At 35.4% G+C, this 22,921-nt stretch overlaps 1 protein-coding gene across 7 annotated transcripts in view; it reads left to right on the top strand.

Annotated features, from left to right (window-relative positions):
* Window positions 1-22,921, top strand: part of LOC111511485 (uncharacterized) — a 147,192-nt gene that overhangs the window by 47,828 nt on the left and 76,443 nt on the right. For 2 of the 7 annotated variants that reach the window (XM_074174344.1, XM_074174346.1), the window contains 3 exons: window positions 10,701-10,907; window positions 10,960-11,058; window positions 18,004-18,072. The exons of 1 other annotated variant lie outside the window; for it this stretch is intronic. In XM_074174344.1, the coding sequence (XP_074030445.1) occupies window positions 10,701-10,907; window positions 10,960-11,058; window positions 18,004-18,072 (375 nt within the window). Of the gene's footprint in view, window positions 1-5,140; window positions 5,230-6,083; window positions 6,274-10,700; window positions 10,908-10,959; window positions 11,059-18,003; window positions 18,073-22,921 lie in introns of those variants that run through there. 4 more of the 7 variants (XM_074174350.1, XM_074174347.1, XM_074174351.1 and 1 more) reach the window with 3 other exon arrangements.

Genomic DNA, 22,921 nt, shown 5'->3' with positions numbered 1-22,921 from the left:
TGTTATTATATTTTTAACTATTTATTTTTTAACTACTATACAGGTGGCGCTGTACGTCACCTCCTTGATATAATTCGAACTCACTTTACATGTATTTCTTAATTTGAAAAAAGTATTTTTTTTTATTAACACGCTCGCCTGCTACCTTATTTGTAACCCTCCTTTGCGTCCCTGCTGCATTCCTTGGGCTTGGTAACTGATTTTCAGGCTCCCTCTCCGGAATCGGAAAATATCAATGGTCATTTTTATAAACAATATACGGCTGATTGATCTCAAAGTTGAGATAAAATAAATATATTTTAAAAAGACTAAATAACACGCTTTTATAAAATACGAAACTAAACAATTAAAAATAAATATAGTGTAAAAAACTGAAAAACATGCTTTTAAAGAACATCGAACTGAAAATTTAAAAATTATTTTTTAAATAAGCTCAAAACAATAACGAACGAAAAATAATAGTCTTATTGTGAAAAAAGCGTGTTGCGCTTTGTGCCATATTTTTTGTATATCAACGGCATGTCAGTGTTTTCACAATAATAATAGTTTTTTATTTTTGTTTTAAGCTGATTTAAAACAAATATTTTTAACTTTTCAGTTCGATTTTTTTAAAAGCGTGTATTTTAATTTTTAAAACTATATTTATTGACTCTCATCTTTTCATTCTGAGGTCTCTTGCATGCTTTCTCTGCCTGCCTAACTGCGATTTTGGTTTCTATCCTAAAGTTTCTGTTACTTTTTTTCCGCTCTCTCATTCACTGGTAAAATTTTTTCCACCGGTACCGGTGGCAATTTAATTACCGCCCATATTAGCGAGAAATTACTTTCGTGTGTGATCTTACATTCCATGCGGAATATTATTTTATAATTCTACCCCGAATACAAGTGTGGAATTTTTCAGTGTAATTTTTCATTTTGAGTGTACTTTTGTGTTGAAATAAAACCTTATAGGGTAAATTTGCGATATAAATTTATATCGAGATATTACACTCTTGACAAAATTTTACAGTAGAATTTTACACTCTTATATAATTTCACAGTGAAATTCTATACTCTGATAAAATTTTACGGTGTAATTTTTCATTTACGGGTTATATTACCTTGGGATATTCAGTTGTAAGAAGGTCCGTATTCAGAGTAGTTTTGAAGATAATGATACCTCAATCGGATGTTGACTCTTGACTCTTAAGTGGCCATTTTTCCTCATAATTTAGATAATTGAATGCACAAGACATATTACACATTGATATATTAAAAAAAAAATGTATATACAAAATTAGTTCATATACATTCTTGGAATGAAATTCTACAAAACATTTTTTTTTCATTTTCAAAAAAGTCAAATAACAGTAGAAAATAAAAAAACCATTCTTCAAATTAACACATTTTCTTTCTTGCTCATGGTGGTATTATTCGGAAAGAGAAATAAAAGTAATATTCCTTTTTCTATTTTCCTCAATTCCTGTTATTATCCTAAAAGAAAAATGAAATATCATCAAATGAATAGGTTTAGAAATCTAAAAACACAGTAAGTTGACGAACACACATTCCTAGAGAAAAACTACTACTAGTTTGACTTCAATATTTATATTTCTCAAAAATTTTTGATACATATTCAACCGTTTAAATAAAAAATTAGATTTTTCCAAATGTTTTCCAACATTTTCTGAAATATAGCAAATATAGCTATAATGATATGGTATGAAGTGGTGTTGAAGTGTTTTGTTCACCTCTTCAACAGAAACAAAAAGGTCCTAAAGTGTGTCTCGATTCCTTCAATTTTGAGTTCCAACTTGCCTCCCATCGCAAAAATGTTTTCAAGTTCAATAATAAGAATCACAAATCCTCAAATTTATCCAAAATTATGAGAGATACGAATGAAACGTTCAGATATTTTTTAGGTGAATGAAATTACGATTTAACATTGTCCGATATTTGCAACCACCAATACGAAACTTTATTCCTCATAGAAATTCATTTTTAAAATGGATCGTGCATACGGCGTCACTGATGAGTCACGCCACTGCTATCGATTATATCTCTTTTTCTCAATACCATTCAGTAATTATCACAAACATTTTCAAATATATGTTCTGTTATTATTTGAAAATCAGTTAAAATATGTTGTACTATTCCATATAGTATGAAATAATTCGCGATGTGAGGTTAGGATATACTTGTAATAAAAAACACTCTATAATGCATAACGAGAAAACTCAATGAATTCATCTGTTTATTGGACTAGTTATTGAAATTTTACAAGAAATGTACTCACCTTCTTTACTTATTTTCACCAACAACAAAAATATTCTAATACACACGTCAGACAAACCGATGCGCTTCTGTAGACAATGAACAATACAATAATCGCTCACAAATACAAGCGTAATTTTACATTCGTTAAAGAGATGGCGAAAATTTACATTTCACTAAGGGGAAATACCCATCGTTCAGTTAGTAATTCTCTTCACATGAAATAATACGTTATGATTTCACACATATATTAGATGAATATTTAATTCTCAATGAAAAGTACATTGCCTACTGAAATTACGCTCGGGGATGTGAATTATTCAATAGAGAGAGTATATTTTCAATAAAACTGAAGTGATTTTCTTCGTTCGAAATGAAAATTTCGAGGTAGATTTCAATCATTTTTCCCGGTGTTCTCCTTTGCTTTTATTTTAGCTTTATTTTCTGCTTGAAGAATTATATTCCGTATTTCATCCAACTGGATTAAAACTTTTAGATACATGTCTTCCTTTATATGCCTGTTTGGCTTCAGGAACTGGTAATAGATAACCATGAACAGCATACCTGGAGTTATTTGAAACGGTCCAGCTTCTGAGTCGTCGTTTACAGAAATATCAGCTATTGCAGTTTCTGTAGCATTGATGGAATGATCAGAAGGTGCCTGCTGAACAGGGGAAATTAATTTTTTACTCATATCCGTCTTTAGGAATGACGAACAGTCCCAAGGAATTACGCCGGTAGCTTTCAAGCAGTTGATCCCTATTGTAATACCCATAGCTGTAGTCTACTCCGAAGAGAGAAGGCTACCAAATATAGGTAAGCCTGTTAGTTGACCATCCACATTTGTTTCTCATAAGTGTTTGGAAGCACTGTTCCAATTCAACTTGGGAGAATTGAAAAGTCCTGTCTAATGGTTGTAAGAAATGTATGAGGAAGATGCACATCAATCAGCACACTCTAGCATGTCAGTTGACCTAAATGACTGGTGTGACCAGCTAATGGAAATGAGAACTTTTCGCATGGTTTCTTCGGTAGGAAGTGGTCTTTGAAACAAATTTTAAAAATATCGTTCCACCACTGGACCTTCTTTTTTTCCTCCGGAGATGCAGAATAGTGGCAAAAACATACTTTCGCAATTCACGCACGCTATAGCACTGTGACGGATTCACCTCTCTCGGCTGAGGTGGTAGTTGCAACATTTTCAATCCCTTCAATGCCGACGTTCAAGAGCCGTTTTAGGAATTCTTAAGCTTCTGATGGAGCATTGATCTTCATCTTATGAGGGTACCATATATTTTGGTACCCTCACAACTGGTTCAGGGTTTACACATGGAGTTGAGTGTTGAGTCTTCGTGGTCTGAATGTCGTAGCACCCAGTATAAATGCAATCGGCATTCCCAAACCAGTTTTGATGTCATATTTTAGTTCATCGCTGTCCCAAGTACACCCTGGATGATGTTAACTTCTAGGTAAAACACATCAATAAGATTTTTGCAGTTCCGAGCCGCTATTCTTGTGTTTCGTGTAGTAGAAATTACAAAAAAGGTGACAAAAATGGTCAGAAAGCCATGTTCTTGAATGATTTCTGTTACAACAGACTTTACTGATCTTGAGTAATTGTAAATGGCGAATAGAAACGGAAACCATAACCTGAAAAGTTGGTGTATTGAAATGTCTAGATTATTGAAAACAGCTAATTAATAGAAATGTACAATAAGTTTTCAAAGAATGGAAGAAGGAAGGAGGAAACTTTTTATCATAGAGGGCCGATGTATACAGTATATTATTCAATTACAGTTAAAACATCTTTTAACGTACATTTGCTGATTCACTTACCGATTCTGGGGTATAATTTTTCATTTCTTTATTAATTTAACTTATGGAAAACTATGAATAATTGTCGTCCGTTTGGATAAACTAATCAATAAGAAAAACTGATTTGTTCACATTTCTGTAAACGAATATTACAATAGACTTACATAACAATGAATAACTGAAGGTTTGAGACTATGATTATGGCAATAATCAATGTTTTTTTAAATTTGAAGTTCTAGAGTTATTACTCCTAGATGTCGCCTACTCCAGAGCCCTTCAGAAAAGTGTTGTTGAAGTAGTATAGGGAGGTGGAAAAAAAAATGTATCTCTTAAATTTGGAAATATCTTGGAAAAGTATATTTTTTTAAATTAAACTTGATAATTTTGAGTATCTTGTCACCGTGGTAATGTGGTTCTAGTAACATTATTTTTACAGATAAATGATCATGAAATCACATGAAATTAACATAGCTGAGGCTAACAGTTATTTACGAATGACGCCTGATACACAAGATATGTTTTTGAAATATTTTAACGAGGATATGATGCCCTCTGCAGCTAAAAGATTCCACGAAATAAAGTTACGAAGTGAAACCGATGAAAATCGACTTCCTGTTATTGCAAATGCCCAAATCAACCCCCTAAACGATAAGTGAGGCATTTGTACTATACATGGAGGTAAAATATTAATATTTTTGAACTGACGTTCGGAGTATTACATTTCTTCATACAGGGTTTGCCGCCGCGATGGGTCTCTAGGAGTGTATAATATTGGTAGAAATACTATTATTTTGTTTTTCTTTTGTATATGTGTTCATTTTTGAACTGTGTGAAATTTGTGGTGTATGTTTTTTATGGAAGATATTTTTTTAAGTATATGATTTGAAAAAATGCTTATTTTTAACGAATTTCAATTGTTCAATGGTGTAGGCTAAGATGCCTGAGAGGTGAATGTAATGTCATTTTTTAAAAACGAAACTAGTCGCAAGCGAGTCCGTTTGGTGGAAATCCGTCTTTATTGGGGAACTATTTGTCATGAGGGATTAGTCGTTAGAGACAGTGTTATGTGGAATGTTGAATAGTGAAAATGGTTAAATCTACAAAGTTTGCATTCAAGATTCATAAGAAGACCAAATTGATGAAGAAATTGAATGAAGCAAGGTATGTAGACCATGGACGTTTTCTACGTCCATGATGTAGGTCACTTTTAAACTCATGCTAACATATGAATTATTATTATCTCCTACCTTTATCATTCGAATTCAATTTGAAATAACTATATTATGCTTATTTGCTATTTTTGGAAAAAAATGAAACAGCCATGAAATGAATCATGTTAAAAGGCATCAACAAAACTACTAAACCATTTTTTGAACCGAGGAATTTCTCCCCTTATGTTCGGAAAAGAATTGAATCTTTCATTCAATTAAAATGATTCATTTTAATCAATTACCTAGATTTTTCTGTGTTGAAAGGAACGCCACATGAAAATTTGTATGAGATGTAAATTAAAACGGTTTTTGGAGCAAGTTTCCTTTCTTCATAATGTAATTTCGAATTAATTAAAGAATTATCCCGTAAATAAATGTTATCTCAATGAAGATTTGTCGGTTACTGTCACTCTAAGTAGCTTTTAAGCTCGGAAAAAAAAAGATTGGTATCCCGTTTACAAAAAGTGCTGGAATAATTCGCCAAGTATCATATGAAAATTAAGTCCTAGACTATAAGTAAATTCACGTTATTTTTTCAAACTTCAAAGCGTCTATCAGCAATTACCGCCGATGGGAAGTATCTAGCAGTGTTGATTTTGGATTCTTAACAGTATTTTATTCAACATCAGTAACTTAAAATTACGATCTTTGTCATGAAATAAAAATCGACATCAAACATTCCAGAATCTAAACTAGTGTATGTGTTTTAATCATCTTTGTTTGTTTGCAAATATTACTACACGATTCGTTGCAACTCCACTCGTGGCAACGCTGTTGAAAGAATTCATTTGATGTGTCTACCAGCCTGCTGTGTTGGGTTGCTCTTTTGTTCGTGATCGTTCTTTACTGTTTACAAATTTCACCAGTTCCATGTTGACTTTGTTGTTCGCGTGTGATATTTATTACAGTTTAAGAGTAATAGACGAATAATGGTGGTTTACTGTTGGGTTTGTAAGCAAACGAAGTGTTCAAGCCAAAATTTGAGCTTTCATAGGTGAGTACCACAACACAACAAAATTTGCTCATTGGCGTCACAGTGGGTATCAGATCGCTTTGTTATGAAATGCAAGTTTTTTTTTATATGACAATAGTTCAGGCATTTGTTTTGCGAGAAATTTTGACTGGTTAATTAAAAAGATATGAAATGAACTGAATAAAACGGTCTCAATTGTAAAAGTGAAGAACAAATACTTGAGACGCATCTTTTTGACGATTCGTATTCATATCTGTTTAAAATCTGTTTTCCGTTAACCAGCTGTCGCATCCCTACGAACGACAACCCTCAGAAGTCAAGACTTGTGCGAGCTAAGGATTAACGACGTCTTATCTTTTGACGTGCGATTCCTAACACGGCTTGGATGATAGCAAGTGAAAATCGATCGTTCAGCCTGGGGCTCGAACCACCGACCAACACGGCAGTCAATTCGAGTGAGTGAACAAAGCACCCGCATCGAACCGACCGGCTACCGATAATAATTACAGATTTTCACAATATTGGCCTTATTTCTAATACACGTTTCACTACAACAGTATCTAGTTTCCTCAGTCTGACTGGTACTCTACCTAACCTACTTTGCAATGCAATACATACAAATTATCGACATTAATCAATAGTGATAAATTAATAGTTTTCACAAAACATAATAAATAAAATTTTTTTTTGCCAAAGTATTTAAAAGTGTAAATTATGATTTTTAAAAGCAAATTTATTTCTTAACTAATTATTTAAACAATCGAAATATAAAAAAATCGATTTTAAACAATTAAAAATTAAAATTAAGAAAAAAATTTTTTTTAAATCATAATTATCTCTAGACAACAAAATAGTAAAAAAAATTTTCAAAAATATTGAATTTCTCTATTTGTTTGAAACAATTCAATAAACAAATTACGTAAAAAATCCATATCCTATGTTAATAACTGCCAGACAGCTAAATATCAATTGAAAAAAAATGTTATGAAAGATTTTTAGATATTTCATTTTGCAATAGTTATAAAAAATCATAATTAACAAATTATTAAATTTTTATGAACTTTTATCGCAGGATCGTATGAAGTATATATATATCAAAAGGGCTCCACGAAGTTTAAAATTTATAGGCCAATTATTTATACCTTTTATCCCATTATTTATGCCAACGGAGATTGGGAAAAAATTTGTTAGTTAACAAATGAATAACTTTTTGAAAAATGGTGATGAAACTTTTTTCCACGGGACTCGATTCATTCAAATGTTAAGAAGATACTAGAATTTTTTCAAATTTTCAAAATGACATTTTATGTTATAAAACATTATTTCTTATGACAAAATGGTTTAGACTTTCACGGCTGAGGTTTTCAGTGTCGTTGCTTTTCGAGTTTGAAAACCGTGGATTTTTGGAATTTCTTCCTGACGTTTCGCTGGCGCGAGTGGCTAGCTTCTTCAGAGGTTTAACCATCATGGCTTGCTGTCCGATGACTAACTTTTAGGCTTCGTAAAGCGTATTTATGCCTTGTCAGGTCATCAGTGGAGGTTCACTTGAGGTTAAGTGGAAGAGCAATTGAATGATGACTTGTCATCATCTAAATTGAACTTCGCCTTTTGTCTTCTTATAATGAATGAACTGTACATGATTAATTTGATTTGAATGTATTAGAAGATAATGAAGATGGTATTATTATTATTATTATTATTATTATTAGTTGTATTTGTACCCGAATTTGTACCTGTATTCGTACCTGCACTTGAACCTGGAACATTAACAATCTTGCTACCTGTTGTCCTGTTTGTTATTCTCGAATTCTTCAAAATGGGGTTCCATATTTGATTGAGGTTCACCGCTTCTTCTTTTCTGTTAAAATTATCCGTGTGTTTGTGGATCTCCACCAGTCGGCTATGGTATCCCTAGTTGGGGGCAATTAGTTCTGTGTTCTCCTTTACTCAGTGCGTGTTCAGCCACAGCTAACTTGTCTGTTTGGCCTAGTCTGCAGTTCCTTTTATACTCTTTTAGTCTTGTTCCCATGGCTCGTTTGGTGGTTCCGATATATACCTTTCCACAAGTGCACGGAATGCGATAGACCCCTGCTGCTGATAATGGGTCTCTTTTGTCTTTAGCCGACCTGAGGCTTTGTTATATCTTCCTCGTGGGTTTGAAGACTGTTTCGATGTCGTGTTTGCCCAATAGTTTTCCAATTCTATCCGTGACCCTAGGGACAAACGGTAGATATGCGCGGGCAACCATCTGATCCTTTTTCGCTTTCTGAACCGTAGTGCCCTTCGTTATCATGACTCTTCTGAACCTCAATCAAATATGGAACCCCATTTTAAAGAATTCGAGAATAACAAACAGGACAACAGGTAGCAAGATTGTTAATGTTCCAGGTTCAAGTGCAGGTACGAATACAGGTACAAATTCAAGTACAAATACAACTGATTACCTGACAAGGCATAAATACGCTTTACGAAGCCTAAAAGACGGTTTAAGCAGCTCATCAGGTGCCAGTTTTTCCATTGTTTTCGTTGGTAGATACGTTATTTCGGATTTAATCCAACCCCAGTCTTCCGAATTCAAATTAAAATTACCTAGGTAAAGTTGCTAAGTTGATTGCTGTTTTAGATTTACCGATCGAGAAACACGACACTGGCTTAATGTTAAATTTGTACCAAATTGACCGTATCAGGGCCAACATGATTTGTTCTTCGGCAACTTTAATATTTTCAGAAGATGCATCGGGATTGTAGACGACTTCCACGTATTGCATCAGCTGATCATTTTTATTAATTATACCCAAGAATCTTTTTTTTTCCGTTGCCGTAAATAGCGCTCGTTGTATCGCATCCTGTAAAAGCCAATACATTTTTAAAGGAACCTTTTTTTCTCTAAAAATCACAATTTTCATCATTGAGTATATTACGAAAAAATAATTTAGATTTACTCATGAACAATGTATTTGTTTATAATAATTTTTGAACAATAATAGAAAAAATAAAAAAAAATTTAGCTTTTTTTTAACAATTACGACATCGAAACAATCAAGATTTAGAAAAAAAATTATTTACTTTTTTAATTTTCGATTGTTAAGAAAAAAGTGGATAATCAAAATATTGTAATTTTTGCAACGGCGATCTATTCATTAGCCCATTTAGAATAACTTCACGAAGAGAAAAAAATTCTAGGATTTTAGTTCGTTAATTATCAGGGTTTTTATGTTAATTTTCAGTTTATAATAATTGTTAATTATTATATGCAAAATTAATGAAAAAATTGGGATAAAAATTGTTTAACCCCGGAGTATTGTTCATTGATGTATTCCAAAACTACATGAATTTTTTCATTCCGTAATTTTCATATTTAATATGTTTGAATATTTTTTTGTTTCTGTGACAGATTGACGCACCGCGCGTTTTTGTCTCTAGTTTCAGGGCTCTATAAATAATAGACCGGGAGTCGGAACTTTTTTTTAGCAAATTTGATGATCTTCCTGGATCTTTTTTTAAAATTCGAAAATTTTGAATATTTTTCGGAACTTCATCTAGCTTTTCCTAATACGACTAATTACCAGTCCGTGCAAAGCTTATTGTTAAATCATCTGAAAATGGAATTTTTAACAGGTGATGATCGACTGTATTGTCAAACATGCGCCAAACTAACTGACTGTTATAAGGAAACAAGTATAGCTGAGGCACCAGTCAATCTAATAATAACACTGATGATTTTCAAACAAGACTCAACCTCTAACGGAAGCAAGAAACTCTTTGGAAGGTTCGAAATAGATGAACATTTCAACCTAGCAGACCACTGTTATAATATTCATGCAGTCATTGTTTACTGTGGTTCTGGCGTTGAATGTGGTCATTATTACGCCTTGGTCAAAGAAGAAACGGACTGGTTTAAGTTTGACGATAGTCGTGTCACGAAGTGTTCTGGCGATGCATTGAATTTATTGGAGCCTCTGGAGACACCCTACATTTTGTTTTATGAGAGAGAGGACATTGTTAGATCAAGATCTTCAGATGGTATGGTGCTGCAGGTTTTTCCGGGTTTTCCTGCAGCTGAAAAAGCAAATGCGCCACTGGAATCAACGAAGTCGCCCCGGAGCGCCAATTAATTTTTATTGTTGTATTTATTTTATTTTTATTGTTGTTTTAACACATTGTATAATCAATACTAAATTTTTTCGAGATATTCAAATGAAATCAAACCTGAATTTTTTAAATAATTTGTTCATAATTTTTGTAATTTTTTTCAACTCCTTTTCGAACTTTACCTTAAAGTTTCTACATGAACGAACCGAATGACACCTTGATCGTAATTTTCGGAGACTATATAAAAATTTTAGAATAAAATGGTACATGTGAACTAGACTAAGTAACGAGTCACTGCATTCAAGATTCGTATTCTTCGTGAGAACATATTTTATAAAGAGTAAAACAATTTTCAGGTTTCCAGCTGTTGTCGATGAAAGAGCTGTTTGGTTCGAAAAACTAGGACTGAAACAATGCCCTGAGAATGTTTCAAAGTATGCTAGAATTTGTTCTGTTCATTTCGAAGAGAAAGATTTTGAAGTTAAACCCAGTGGAAAAATATTTTTAAAAAAAGGTGCTCGTCCCCGTTTTTATGTAGACGAGTATGTTCCTCCAACTTCAAGGTAAACTAATCATTCAGTTCATTTATGATCTGCAGAAATGAAGTTTTTTTAGATTGGATAATACCACAGAAGAGTCAACTACAGATACTGCGTCGGAAAACGATTGTTTTGAAGTCATCGAGTCTTCTGATAGCCCTTCCCCTCTGAAGAGGTAAGATCAGATCCAATATACAGAACGTAAAGTGATTTAGACTCGCCTCTTTCATTTTCTGCTGTTATCAGTGTGCTGATGTTCAAATTATGATGAACTCTTACGGTCAAAGAGGTCATACATTTTCAGTGTAAAATCAGCATGAAAAGCAATGAAATTAGTTTTTATGTTTTGTAATACCTAATAAATAAAAATGTTCTTTCTTTCTGAGATTAGAATCAAGATCAGCAGTTTCCTTTTAGAAACGTGTTGTTTTCACTCTTTGTATTTTCTTCTGATACGATGATTTTTTTTTCTAATCAATATATGGATTTCAAATCAACTTATTACTTATACTTATCATATACTTATTACTCATATATTCAATGAAAATATCACATATATCGCGGAAGTTTCCATAAATATATGAAATTTCAAATTTTTTTGTTTTTATCATCACCCAGATAATTAAATTGTGTACGCATCTGTCGGTGGGGGGGAAGTCACAGTCTATTACATCCCTCCTCTTTCCCCGTAACCCACGCTCCCACAAAGCTAGCGACTTCAACACAATCGGAGTCGTAGATGTCGGTTTGCTGAATCCATTTATTACTATTTATTATGTACAAATTATATTATCAGTTGTAGGGGACAGAGTCAGAAGGAGGATCAATCTGCAAAGATGTTTCAGATGTTACTTCAATAGGCAAAGAAATGAAGATTGTATCGAAACGAATAGTCAGAGTTATGCATCAAATGTGCAAAACCAGGAAATAAGGCGAAAAAGTGATATAACTCACTTAGCTGCCCGGCCTGTACTATAGACGGCCATAGAATAGACAAAACACAGTGTCCCATATATAGGAGACTGATAAAAACGAAACATCTAACCCATTGTACGTCCTCCCGAGGAGTTGTCCTCCTAGGTCATCGTCCATCCTGTCCTTTCCAGGAAGGTAGACAGGTTACTAAGAGGCATCTCCTTTCTATTAGCAGGTGTAGGCCAAGACTCGCCGAACACACACTCTCTTTGGCAACCTTGTGGTGTCTCAAGGTGGCCTCTGCGAAGGTTTTTGGAAGGTGCAGCGATATAACTGTCGTTGCGCGGCTTCTTCTACCTTCTTGGGGTTCCCTCCGTGGAAGTGCACAATTGAGGGAGCTTTCCTGCAAGGGCAGCCGGTTCCTTGCCTTTATTCAAGGCAGAGGTCTTGACGCCCGCCGCAGGAAGTGTCCTTGCTGTTGGAGGTGGAGTGGGGGAGGAGGAGGGTGCACTTATAGTTGCTGCTACTCCTGCCTCCTTCGCTCTCTTTCTCCTTTTGACCTCGACGCCGCAAATGCGCTTACGCCTTGGACTTTGTATTACATCACGAGGTGATCTGCTATGTCCAGCCTCATTCCAAGCGATAGATTGGAGTGGACATTTCTGTTCATTCCCAGCCACCGCCTTAGATTGAGGTGAGTCTGTCCAACCTCGGGATTAGTTTTTGTTTTTTCTGTTTTTGTAATCGTTACATTCATGTGTGTTCCCACGAGTAGCAAGGGAAGAGTTGGTCACCTCTGGCAGAGCTTCGCATTACCAGAGGTAGGCTGACTGCAATGAGGTTTTGCCCAGTTCCCCAAAGGAATCGTTCGTAACCGCATATCACCCTGCGGTCATTCAGCTGTCGGCAGGATTCCTTACACCTTAGCTTGGGTAAGCTGGTCCACGGTGGTATGTTTTGCAAAGGCGTTTGGGAAGTTTTAGTTCCCCTCACCCTACTTGTTTTCTACTTGGCTTCCTTAAGACCATATTGGCTTCCCGGATAGGGCCTCCAGTCCCCTGGCATTCCCTATCCGCCACCTGGGGACGCCCCCGATAGGTAGCCCAACCCACGGGTACTGTCATAGAATACCAGAACGTGAGAATTTTAGTTTTACAAACCATTTTTGGGCAGAGAACGGATTGCGCATGATATAGTATATGCTATGGTGATATAAATGAAGGAAAAAATCCTCACGGTCGGATAGCCAAACAAGAATATCGTTGACAACATCCCGTGGATCAAAAACAATGAAAATGTAGCTATTCTCTTCACAAACTAAGAGTTAGAAGTAACAGCGGGTTGAAAGAGGGTTAGTTAAAATGAAACTCAAGGAATTCTTACTCTACTGCAAATACATTTTCCTATATATAACCATTGTGAGATTATAAGAAGATAGTAGATGAAACCATAAACGACGCCAGAGGAAAATCAGAAGAAAAAATCATAATGGGTAATATAAACGCCAAATCTTAATGGGGTTCACACGCAAGACAAAACAGGGGAATGCTGGTCCGAGTCGCTGAACGATACAGAAAACTTTTGTGACAGGAGTTTAGAAGCATAGTGGTAAAAAAGAAAAATGGAAAGCACTCGTACTCGATGGCATCCCGATGCCGATTCTGAATCGTCTTAGAAAAAACAACTTTCTGTGAAAGTGAAAGAAAGCAAAACTAAATCGATACCCATAGAAAAACCAGAGAATATGACATTGCTCAATGTTCTCTATGAGCAAACTTTTTGGAGAGAAAGACCGAAAAACATTGGTAAAGAACAGAAGCATATCTGAACATGAATTCTGATTTTCCAAGAGCAAATCGACTATTCAAGTTGTTCATTGCACGGAAGCTCAAAATTAATAAATGGGTCATACCCTAGATGTTCAATACTGCTTCAAGGGATAACATAATGAAAACTCTCGAAATGAGATAAGCACAAGAGTACCTACTAGAGATCATTGATAAACACTGAGAAGACAGAACTCTACAGATAGACAAACACGTATGTCTAATAGTTACTGCAGGTGCATCACAGGGCTCGGTTCTTGTACCCGCTCTATATGGAGTATTTTATACAATAGTATGTCTGTTTAAAATCTGTTTTTTCGTTAATCAGCTGTTTACCCCATACGAACGACAACTCTCAGAAGTTGAGAAGCTTGTGCGAGCTGAGGACTAACGAGGTCTTACCTTTCAACGTGTGATTCCTAACACAGTTGCAGAATCGTCATAGCTTCAACCAGATGAATTATCTCGAGAAAAATATCTGGTCGAGGCAGGAATCGAACCCACGGTCTTCCGATCGTGAGTCGGGCGCACTACCGAACGAACTTATGCCAGAGGGAGTTACCACATTAGATTACGCAGACAATTAAGAAGTTATCAAAACTGAAAATGAAATAAAAAATTAGAAGCAGATATTCTCAGAGGAGAAAAAAGGGAAAGGAAGGAGCTTTATATGCGGAGAAGCAGAAATATCACCGATGAAAAGTATATAAGAACTGTTCGAAGAACACGTGAAAAATGCCGTACACAAAGGTGAAGAAAAAGTCACAGCAGAGTAACCCGAAACATTGAAGGCCAAAAAGACAAATATTGTAAATGTATGCGAGAGAAGTATAAACAAGAAGTAACAAAAATCCAATGCACAATGTAAACGAGAGTCATGAGCGCATACAGAACAACGTCGGCTAGATCATTGCAGGTAATAGGAATCATACTGATTGGGCTCCTAATGGAAGAACTAACCAGACTGTATAAGCGAGAAGACGGAAGTTTCTCATGCAAAAATATGATAGATTTACTTACATCGGAATATGGCAAGGGATTTGGGAGAACACAAACAACGTCGTTTTTCAACGCAGCTACTTAAGACATTACAAATAGATTTTGCAAAGTCGAAGATAACTATGTCTCTACTACGAAATAGTAGGTACAGTGGCTCATACAATCTTCAACTGCGTAAGGTGGATTAATGAAAGAAATTGTTAGTACAAAAGATACAGACGGGTTTAACAGAAGAAAACATCATTGATATCATGCATTATGACTTTGCTGAGTGGAAGCAGATTCATACATTAATCCAAAATGTCGTACGAATCAAAGAGGTAGAGAAGGGACAAATGAAAGGATAAAATACAAGGAAACCTGTCTACCTACCGAAGAGATGCAGTTTTAGCAAACGAAGTAGAGTAGGAGGAAGGTACAATAGGAAGGCTAGGCCAGTATCTGTGCGAGCATGAGCGTTACTTTCTTCAAAAGAAAAACAAAAACGAGTTGTACTTGGGAGAACTGTTGGCTATAGTTAAGATGGACCTGTCAATGTCCGAGACCAAATCAGAAATGAAGAATATAACAACCGCTGTGCTAAAAAATGCCAGAGAAAAATTTAACGCCTAAGTGTGTTTCTCTAGATAGTTTACCTTATTGAAGTTGGGATGATTCTGCAACGTTACATGACTGACAGACTGCGAATAGCCTTGATGCTTCCTAAACTATATCCATCCAACAAAGTAACCCAATCAAAGATAGATGCGTGATCAATACATGATCACAACGCACATTTGTGTCTATTGGGTAAAATAAACAAGCCTCTTTACGGTGGCCAATCAGATTTACCTGCAATCGGCTGGCGTTGTGTTCCTACACTCCACGTAAAAATTTTTCCTATACCCAACCGCATATTATTTTAAAAAATCGGTCGTTTCTTAGTGCGACTCTGTACAAGCAGCCTTGACTGGGAGATCACTGATAATGTTTTGGAGCACTCTGTTGCTTAGATAGACAGGTATAGGTGGCTCGCGGAGTTATTATACAATGCTAATAAATAAAGCAGGCGATGCCGTTGATACCTAAAAATGGCCAAATAGGTATTGTTTAGCGGTCAGTGGAGAATACTTTGAATATTTACTGTGGTTTTTTCTGTGTGTTATTGGTAGTGTAATCGGTATCCCCATAACGTTCATTCATCACCTATTATGTTTTAAAAATTTCAGTAAGCAATTGATTTCTATTGAAATATTTGAAACACATTTTGTCATGTTATCCACCCTGTTACCCGTTAACTTGGGTTAACGCACATTTCACTCAATATTTTAATACACAGTAGATACAAATATTCATGATAATAATTTCCACACTATTATAAACGCACCATAAATGGTCTAACACTCTCCATCCTATAATATATCTCTGATATAAATATGTTACGGGCAACGTAATTAACTGGGCATTATTAATAAGGCTCGGCCATTAATGATAATGCTCAAGAGCAGGGGTCTCCAAACTTTGAAGCCTTCGGGCCATAATGATTTTTTCAGTTTGTTCCGAGGGCCAATTTCTGCCCTTAACTATATTTCTAGACTAGGATAGTAGCAAAGTGCGTGACCTAAGCAAACTTATGCTTTTTTGCATTTCAATTATTATTGTGTATTGTGACACTTAACGTCATCATTTCTGTCGTTAAGTTTTACCTTGCAAGTAAATAAAACCGAGTAATTATCATTCTGTTTTCTTCTTCAACTTATCACAGCAATAGTAAAAACAATTAGGTAATCATTGGCTGTCGCGGGCCAGATTGATGACAGTAAATCATTGGCTGTCGTGGGCAGGATTGATGACACTGGCGGGCCGGATTTGGCCCGCGGGCCGTAGTTTGGAGACCACTGCTCAAGAGCGATGGGCAAAGTCAGTAACTTATTAGTTCGCAGTAATACTTCGGAACGAGAACACGTGAGTGCATTGAGTACGTTTATCTCGCAAAATGGCGGCATCCATGGATATGATGGATATGAAAATACGTTTTAACGAAGAAATTCATAAATTAAAATTAACGAAGGGGAAAAACACGCAGTTATTTTCTCGCGATGAGTATTATTCATTCTTAACCAAAGTGCAAGTGACAAAAGACAAGATCACAGGAAAAACTCCTGGGAAATATCAGCGATTGTCGAGGTATGACATAGTGAAGATCGGAACAGTTCAAAAATTAATCGTACCAGTGAAAAATGACAGAGAACCAATTCAATATTACTGTTATTTGGAAGAAACGTTTGATATTATTCACGAAACTCACATTTCTATCGGGCATGGCGGTAGAAATAGGATGATGAAAGAGCTCAAACCGAAGTACAAAAATATTACTAAAGAGTTTGTGGCGTTGTATTTGACTTTGTGTGAACCATGTCAAAAAAAATTAAGTGTTCCAAAAAAACTTTTCATGAAAATTTTGTAAGTTTTTTTTCATTTAATAAACAAAAACACTACAGTTCACTTATTTTATCACTTTGCCCAAGATAGTGTGGGCATTATTCATAATGGCCGGGAAAAGTGATTAATCATGCTGTTTTAATGACATTACCCAATGGGGAATGTTCCTCTTGACGAAAATCAAGTAGTTTTCATAAAAGAGCTCTAAAACAACGCATTTTAAACTTATCATTTCAACCTTTTTCTTTAAAAAAATCATTTAAATACTCAAAAAAGAGATATGAAATAATGCATTCGACATTTGAAGGGATTCGTTTCTATTTCACCATTTGGCAACATCGGTTATAGTTAATAAAGGACAATGAATGTGTTACCTGTATGAGATAAATAAAGATGACATATTTCAGAGGCGTGCTGTTCTGTTTACTTATGTTCCGAGTTCCGAAACATTCTATGACATAAACATTTTGTGCACCTAACCTATCTTCCTCTATAACACAAAAACTGTTGTTTATGTGGCTTGTGGAGGTGATATTGAACTATAATTTATATTTTGCCTTAATTGTTGATTTATAGAGATAATTTTTCTTTTTTAAAGCAGAATATCTAGATAACCTGAACTCCGATCTAACATTCTAGGCGCTGTTGCCAATATGTGAATTAGAAACAAATTCATTTAAAAATTAAAACCCAATATTTGAAACATCAATTTGAATACTTTTCGAAGTGTATTTGAAAAAATCATGAATTAAACTCAACTTTATTTTGTTCGAACTTGCATTTGCTGTAATAACCCAAATTGAGGAACATTCCCCATTGAGTCGGGCATTATGAATACAGACCGGCCATTATGAATACAGACCGGCCATTATTTATTAATAGTGCCCGGACTTATCAAATACCCGTAACATATCGATCGATAAATTCAACTTACTGATAAATATGTTTCATTGTTACAGGAAAAGCAGCGAAGGAAATCAGTTGGACCAACCACCCGAAGCTCCACAGTTAGTGTTATTACCCGAATGGTGAGTGTTATTTGTTATTTAATCATCGAAGAACACTATGGAAATATACCTGTTATAAGTCATAGAGAAACTATAGTATTATACACGCGAGTAAAGGTATCTGCCCAATTTACCGTACCAAACCATGACCGTAAACGTACCGGCACATGCTAAAAAATATTCTTTCATACGATTTATATGAACCAACGCCCATTAGACCGTTCCGTCACCGGTCCGGCACGTAGCGTAGCATGCACGTGTCATGACATTATTCGAGTCGAGAATATTTTGCCGGTGCTGATACGCAACGTGCATGGTACGTGACGTTGCTAAACCGTAGGATTCCGGCAGCTAAACGGTGTATAAGCGGGTTGTAAATCATTTTCAATTTTATTCAGCAATATTATTCAATGTTTTATTCAGCACCATTGAAATGTAGATAATCTCATAGCAATATAAGTTCGTCGTGCTAAAATTTTCTACACGTTCACACTACACTGATGAGTAAGCCGGAATAAAATACAATACTTCACATTACCTACAGTTGTCAAACGGGTATCTGACGGTCATCATACCCGTGTGATACGGTCATTATACGTGTTGCTTACGGGCATAGAACACGATTGATCCCTTACAGTGGGCAAGGTAGACCGTGTCTTGTTATTTTCCTGCCTGATACGGTCCTAGTACGGTCATGGTTTGGTATGGTATAGTGGGCAGAGACCTTAATGGTCATTACTCACACGAATAATTCAATTTACGACCCGAGACAAAGACTGGCGTCGTTAATTGCCGTCGGTGCCGGCTATTTTGGTTTTTGACAACGATGAATTAACTCTCTTTGTATCAGTTGATTATAGTAAAGCTTTTAACACTATGAATCGATTGCGCACTGCTGGTGTAAACCTCGAAGTAGGAATGGGTCAATTGAGGCTGGGCCTATGGCGGGAAGTGCTTACTGCGCAACCTCTGCTGCAGGCAACAAGTGATGCAATTGAACCCAGGTTTGTGTTTAATAAACCCTAAAAAATACAAATTAAGTAGAACACGAGTCAGATGCTACAAATGCAATACGGATTTATACAGATGGCTCAAAAACCAAAGAAGGCTCAGGATGTGGAGTGTACTCCAGATCACTAAGCCTAAGGATTAAGTGTACCAGCGTGGTCCAAACAGAACTGGCTGGTATCTCAATCGCCACAAAAGAAATAACCAAGAAAAGAATTTCTGGCAAAAACATAATCTGCACTGATAGCAGACAAGCACTATTAGCCTTGAACACACAGCGTGTTACTTCAGGGCTAGCACTAGAGTGCCACCAAGATTTAGCTAAAGCCTCGGTAGATAACATTATCCTGAGGTGGGTTAAAGGGTACGACAGGAGTAAAGGTAATCGCATTGCCGACTCTTTAGCCAAGGAAGCGGCTGAACTAAGAATTTTAGGACCCAGTGGCACCCACGGCCTGATGACTTCGACAATTGCCGAACTAGTCAAATGTTACACCCATGCTCAATCTTTAAAGAGATGGGATGAAATCAAAGAATGTAATCTTGCCAGGATCATCTTGGGCGACCCTGGGAAGCTGGCGCCGAAAAAATATCTGGCGATGACCAGGAAAAATCTACGCCTTACAGTAGGATTTCTGACTGGCCATTGTCAGCTAAGGAAACACCTACATAATATGGGGCTAGTGGACACACCTCTATGCAGGATGTGTGAGCAGGAAGATGAGACTGTCAGGCATGTCCTGTGCGAGTGCCCGGAGTTATCGTCAATAAGAGAGTGTGTGTTCGGCGAGTCTTGGCCTACACCTGCCGATATAAAGGAGATGTCTCCCAGCGACCTGTCCACCTTCCTGGAAAGGACAGGATGGACGAAAACCTAGAAGGACAACTCCTCGGGAGGATGTACAATGGGTCACATGTGGCCTAAGTGCGTGGGCTTACACTCACCCTCCCTACTCTACAGATACATATACAGAGAACACTATGAATCATGAACTTCTAGGTGCCAAACCTCACTGTATTGGTTTTGATGGGATCTCACAAAAATTTATCAAATCATTTCTCAGTAATAAAAAGCAATGTGTTTAACTAAACGGTTTAACGTCTGATTATAGTCAATTCTCACATGGAGCACTCCAGAGGTCCATTTTCCTCCGTTACTCTTTATCTGTACCTCTGATTTTGGCAAAGCACTTGAAATATTTGAAATGCACTCCTACGCAGACAATACGAATTTATATTTTTCAAATAAATTAAAAAAATTGTGGGCACATGATCATTCTTTTGAATATAAATCCCAACAAATTATCTTGTACTTGTATTATATTCGGAAACTGTAAAGACAGACATAGGGCCATAGGTAGTATCAAAATTGAGGTCGACAATCACGAGATTGAATGTAGCGACGAAATTAAATGTTTGGGACTTAATATTGACTACAAATTACGCTTTCAATCACTTGTCGAGTCACTAATTCGTAGTTGGGAAGATTAAAATTGCGAAATTCATTTCGAAATATCTATTTCCTTATACAGTGTCATCCCCAAAGTATGCACCATATGGGAAACTCTTTTATTAAAAAAATCTCGGGAAATGTTATTTAGAAAAGTTGTTAAGCATTCACACATATATATATATATATATATATATATATATATATATATATATATATATATATATATATATATATATATATAAAGCGATGGGTAGTCTTGACTGACTAGTTAAGGAGAAATACGGAATAATGTTGGGGATGCAGTCAAAAATTGCTGGGCTGTTGTTTAAAGAATACTCTTTGTTATATGGTCGAGCTTTCGAGAATGTTTATTCCCTTTATCAAGACATCTACAATAAATTGATAACATTGAAGCAAATTGTAAAACAATAGATAAAAAGTACTTACTAACTTGAGGTTATATTAAAAAGTCGAAAATTTCACTGAGAAACACAAAAAAGTCCTTTTCATTATGTAGAAAAGTGTCACACATTAAAATTTTTATGGTTTAAAGAAAATATATATATAAACTTTATTCAGAAATAACATTTAGAGGATTTGAAATTTTAAATTTTATTTTAACGGCCATGCATGGCACTTACTAGTGGCGTGGTAGCAACTAGAAAGAAAGGAAACAGGAAATATCTGCAAATTGATAATTGACATTATGACATTTGAAGTTTAAAATTTGAAAATTGACAATATAACTAAACCAGGATTACCAAAAGGTATACCAAACAACAGTGATTACACTAGCAGTCTCAAAAAGTATCTGAAAATGGATACAGTGCTGCCAAGTACTCATAAAAGAAGTGAGTAACAAGACTCAACACTACCTCCAAACTCACACACTATCTGTTACTTTGGGAACCTGGGGGAATCAGTTCCAATTTCAAGATATAATTATAAATATTACTAAGATTGTTAATCTCAGTCTTTTTGTTCATATTGTTTGTATTCCTTTTGATAAAGAACATTTCTTTAAACAGCCGTTTCTGTAAATTACTTTCAGTACACAATACTCTAACTTCGGTGTAATTCATTGTGTGTTTTGTGTTGATGACATGTTCAACCAATGCACATGTAGCTTTGTTCATATTACAATCACTTTTATGTGACGTTATACGTCCTGATAAAATTCTAGATGTTTGACCAACATATGTCTTATCACATGTATGACAAGGAATTTCATATACTACATTAGACTTTTCTAGGGTTTTCAAAGGAGTTTTAATTTTGGAAAACAGACTATTCGTAGTAGTGACAATGTATTGAGCAAATTTAATATTTTCACTCTTGAAAACGTTCAAGAGCTTGGGTGTTAAAGACTGAAAATATGGTAAGGTTTTGAAAAATAATGAAGTTGGAGGTATATCTCCACTGTTTGATAAATTTAAATTATTATTATTTATGGGGTTAACTAAATTATTTGAAACAGTAGTCACTGTGGAAAAAGAGTTGAAAAGTAATTTATTCAAAAGTTTGCAAGGGTATGAATTTTCAAGGAGAATACCTTTTAGTTCTTTTATACAATCATCTTTGAAAAGTGGATGTGTCAGATTGATCACCCTGTGTTTCATGGTGAGGACTAAATTTATTTTCATCTTTGTAGGATGGTATGAATGGTAGTTCAGTAACCTGTTGCTTGCGCATGGTTTCCTGTACCATCTTGTTCGTAGAACGTTATCTGTGTTTCTGCACACTCGCATATCCAAGAATGGTAAACTGTTGTTACCTTCCTCTTCAGCTGTGAATTGCAGATGTTCGTTGTAACTGTTAAACGTTGTTAATGCTTCATCAGTTCTCCCACGAGGCACAGATAGGATCAAATCGTCCACATAGCGTTTAATGAAAGGAATATTAAAAGGGATTCTATCCTTTACATTCATAATTAAGTCATCTAGTACAAAGTTTACTAGAATTGGGGAAATGGTTGACCCCATTGGGGTACCAAAAATTTGCTTATAGAAAGTGTCCTGAAAAACTAGGACATTAGAGTCAAAAATAAATTCTAAAATTGATTTTAAATTTGGAAAATCAAGCATACAATGCTGAGAAATGATATCCCAGTGGTTTTGTAGGCTATTAATTATTACATTTAAAGGCAAATTTGTAAAAAGTGAAACTACATCGAAACTCACTAGGACATAGTCTTCAGGAAGTTTATAATCATTAATAAAATTACTAAAGGAAATTGAATCTTTCACATAAAATTCGTTGTCAGTGTTATATGACATTGACAAGATATTAGCCAACCATTTAGCCAGTTTGCTGTTAGGTGAATTAATTGATGACACAATGGGTCTCATTGATAGTTCAGGTTTGTGTACTTTCGGTAATGAGTAAAATCTAGGAATTACTGCATTATAG

This window comes from Leptinotarsa decemlineata, unplaced genomic scaffold (genome assembly GCF_025532065.1).
Source record: "Leptinotarsa decemlineata unplaced genomic scaffold, Ldec_3_MD MMD2_tig00000576_RagTag_RagTag, whole genome shotgun sequence".
NCBI classification, from domain to species: domain Eukaryota; kingdom Metazoa; phylum Arthropoda; class Insecta; order Coleoptera; family Chrysomelidae; genus Leptinotarsa; species Leptinotarsa decemlineata.
This window is presented reverse-complemented; position numbering and strand designations above follow the sequence as displayed.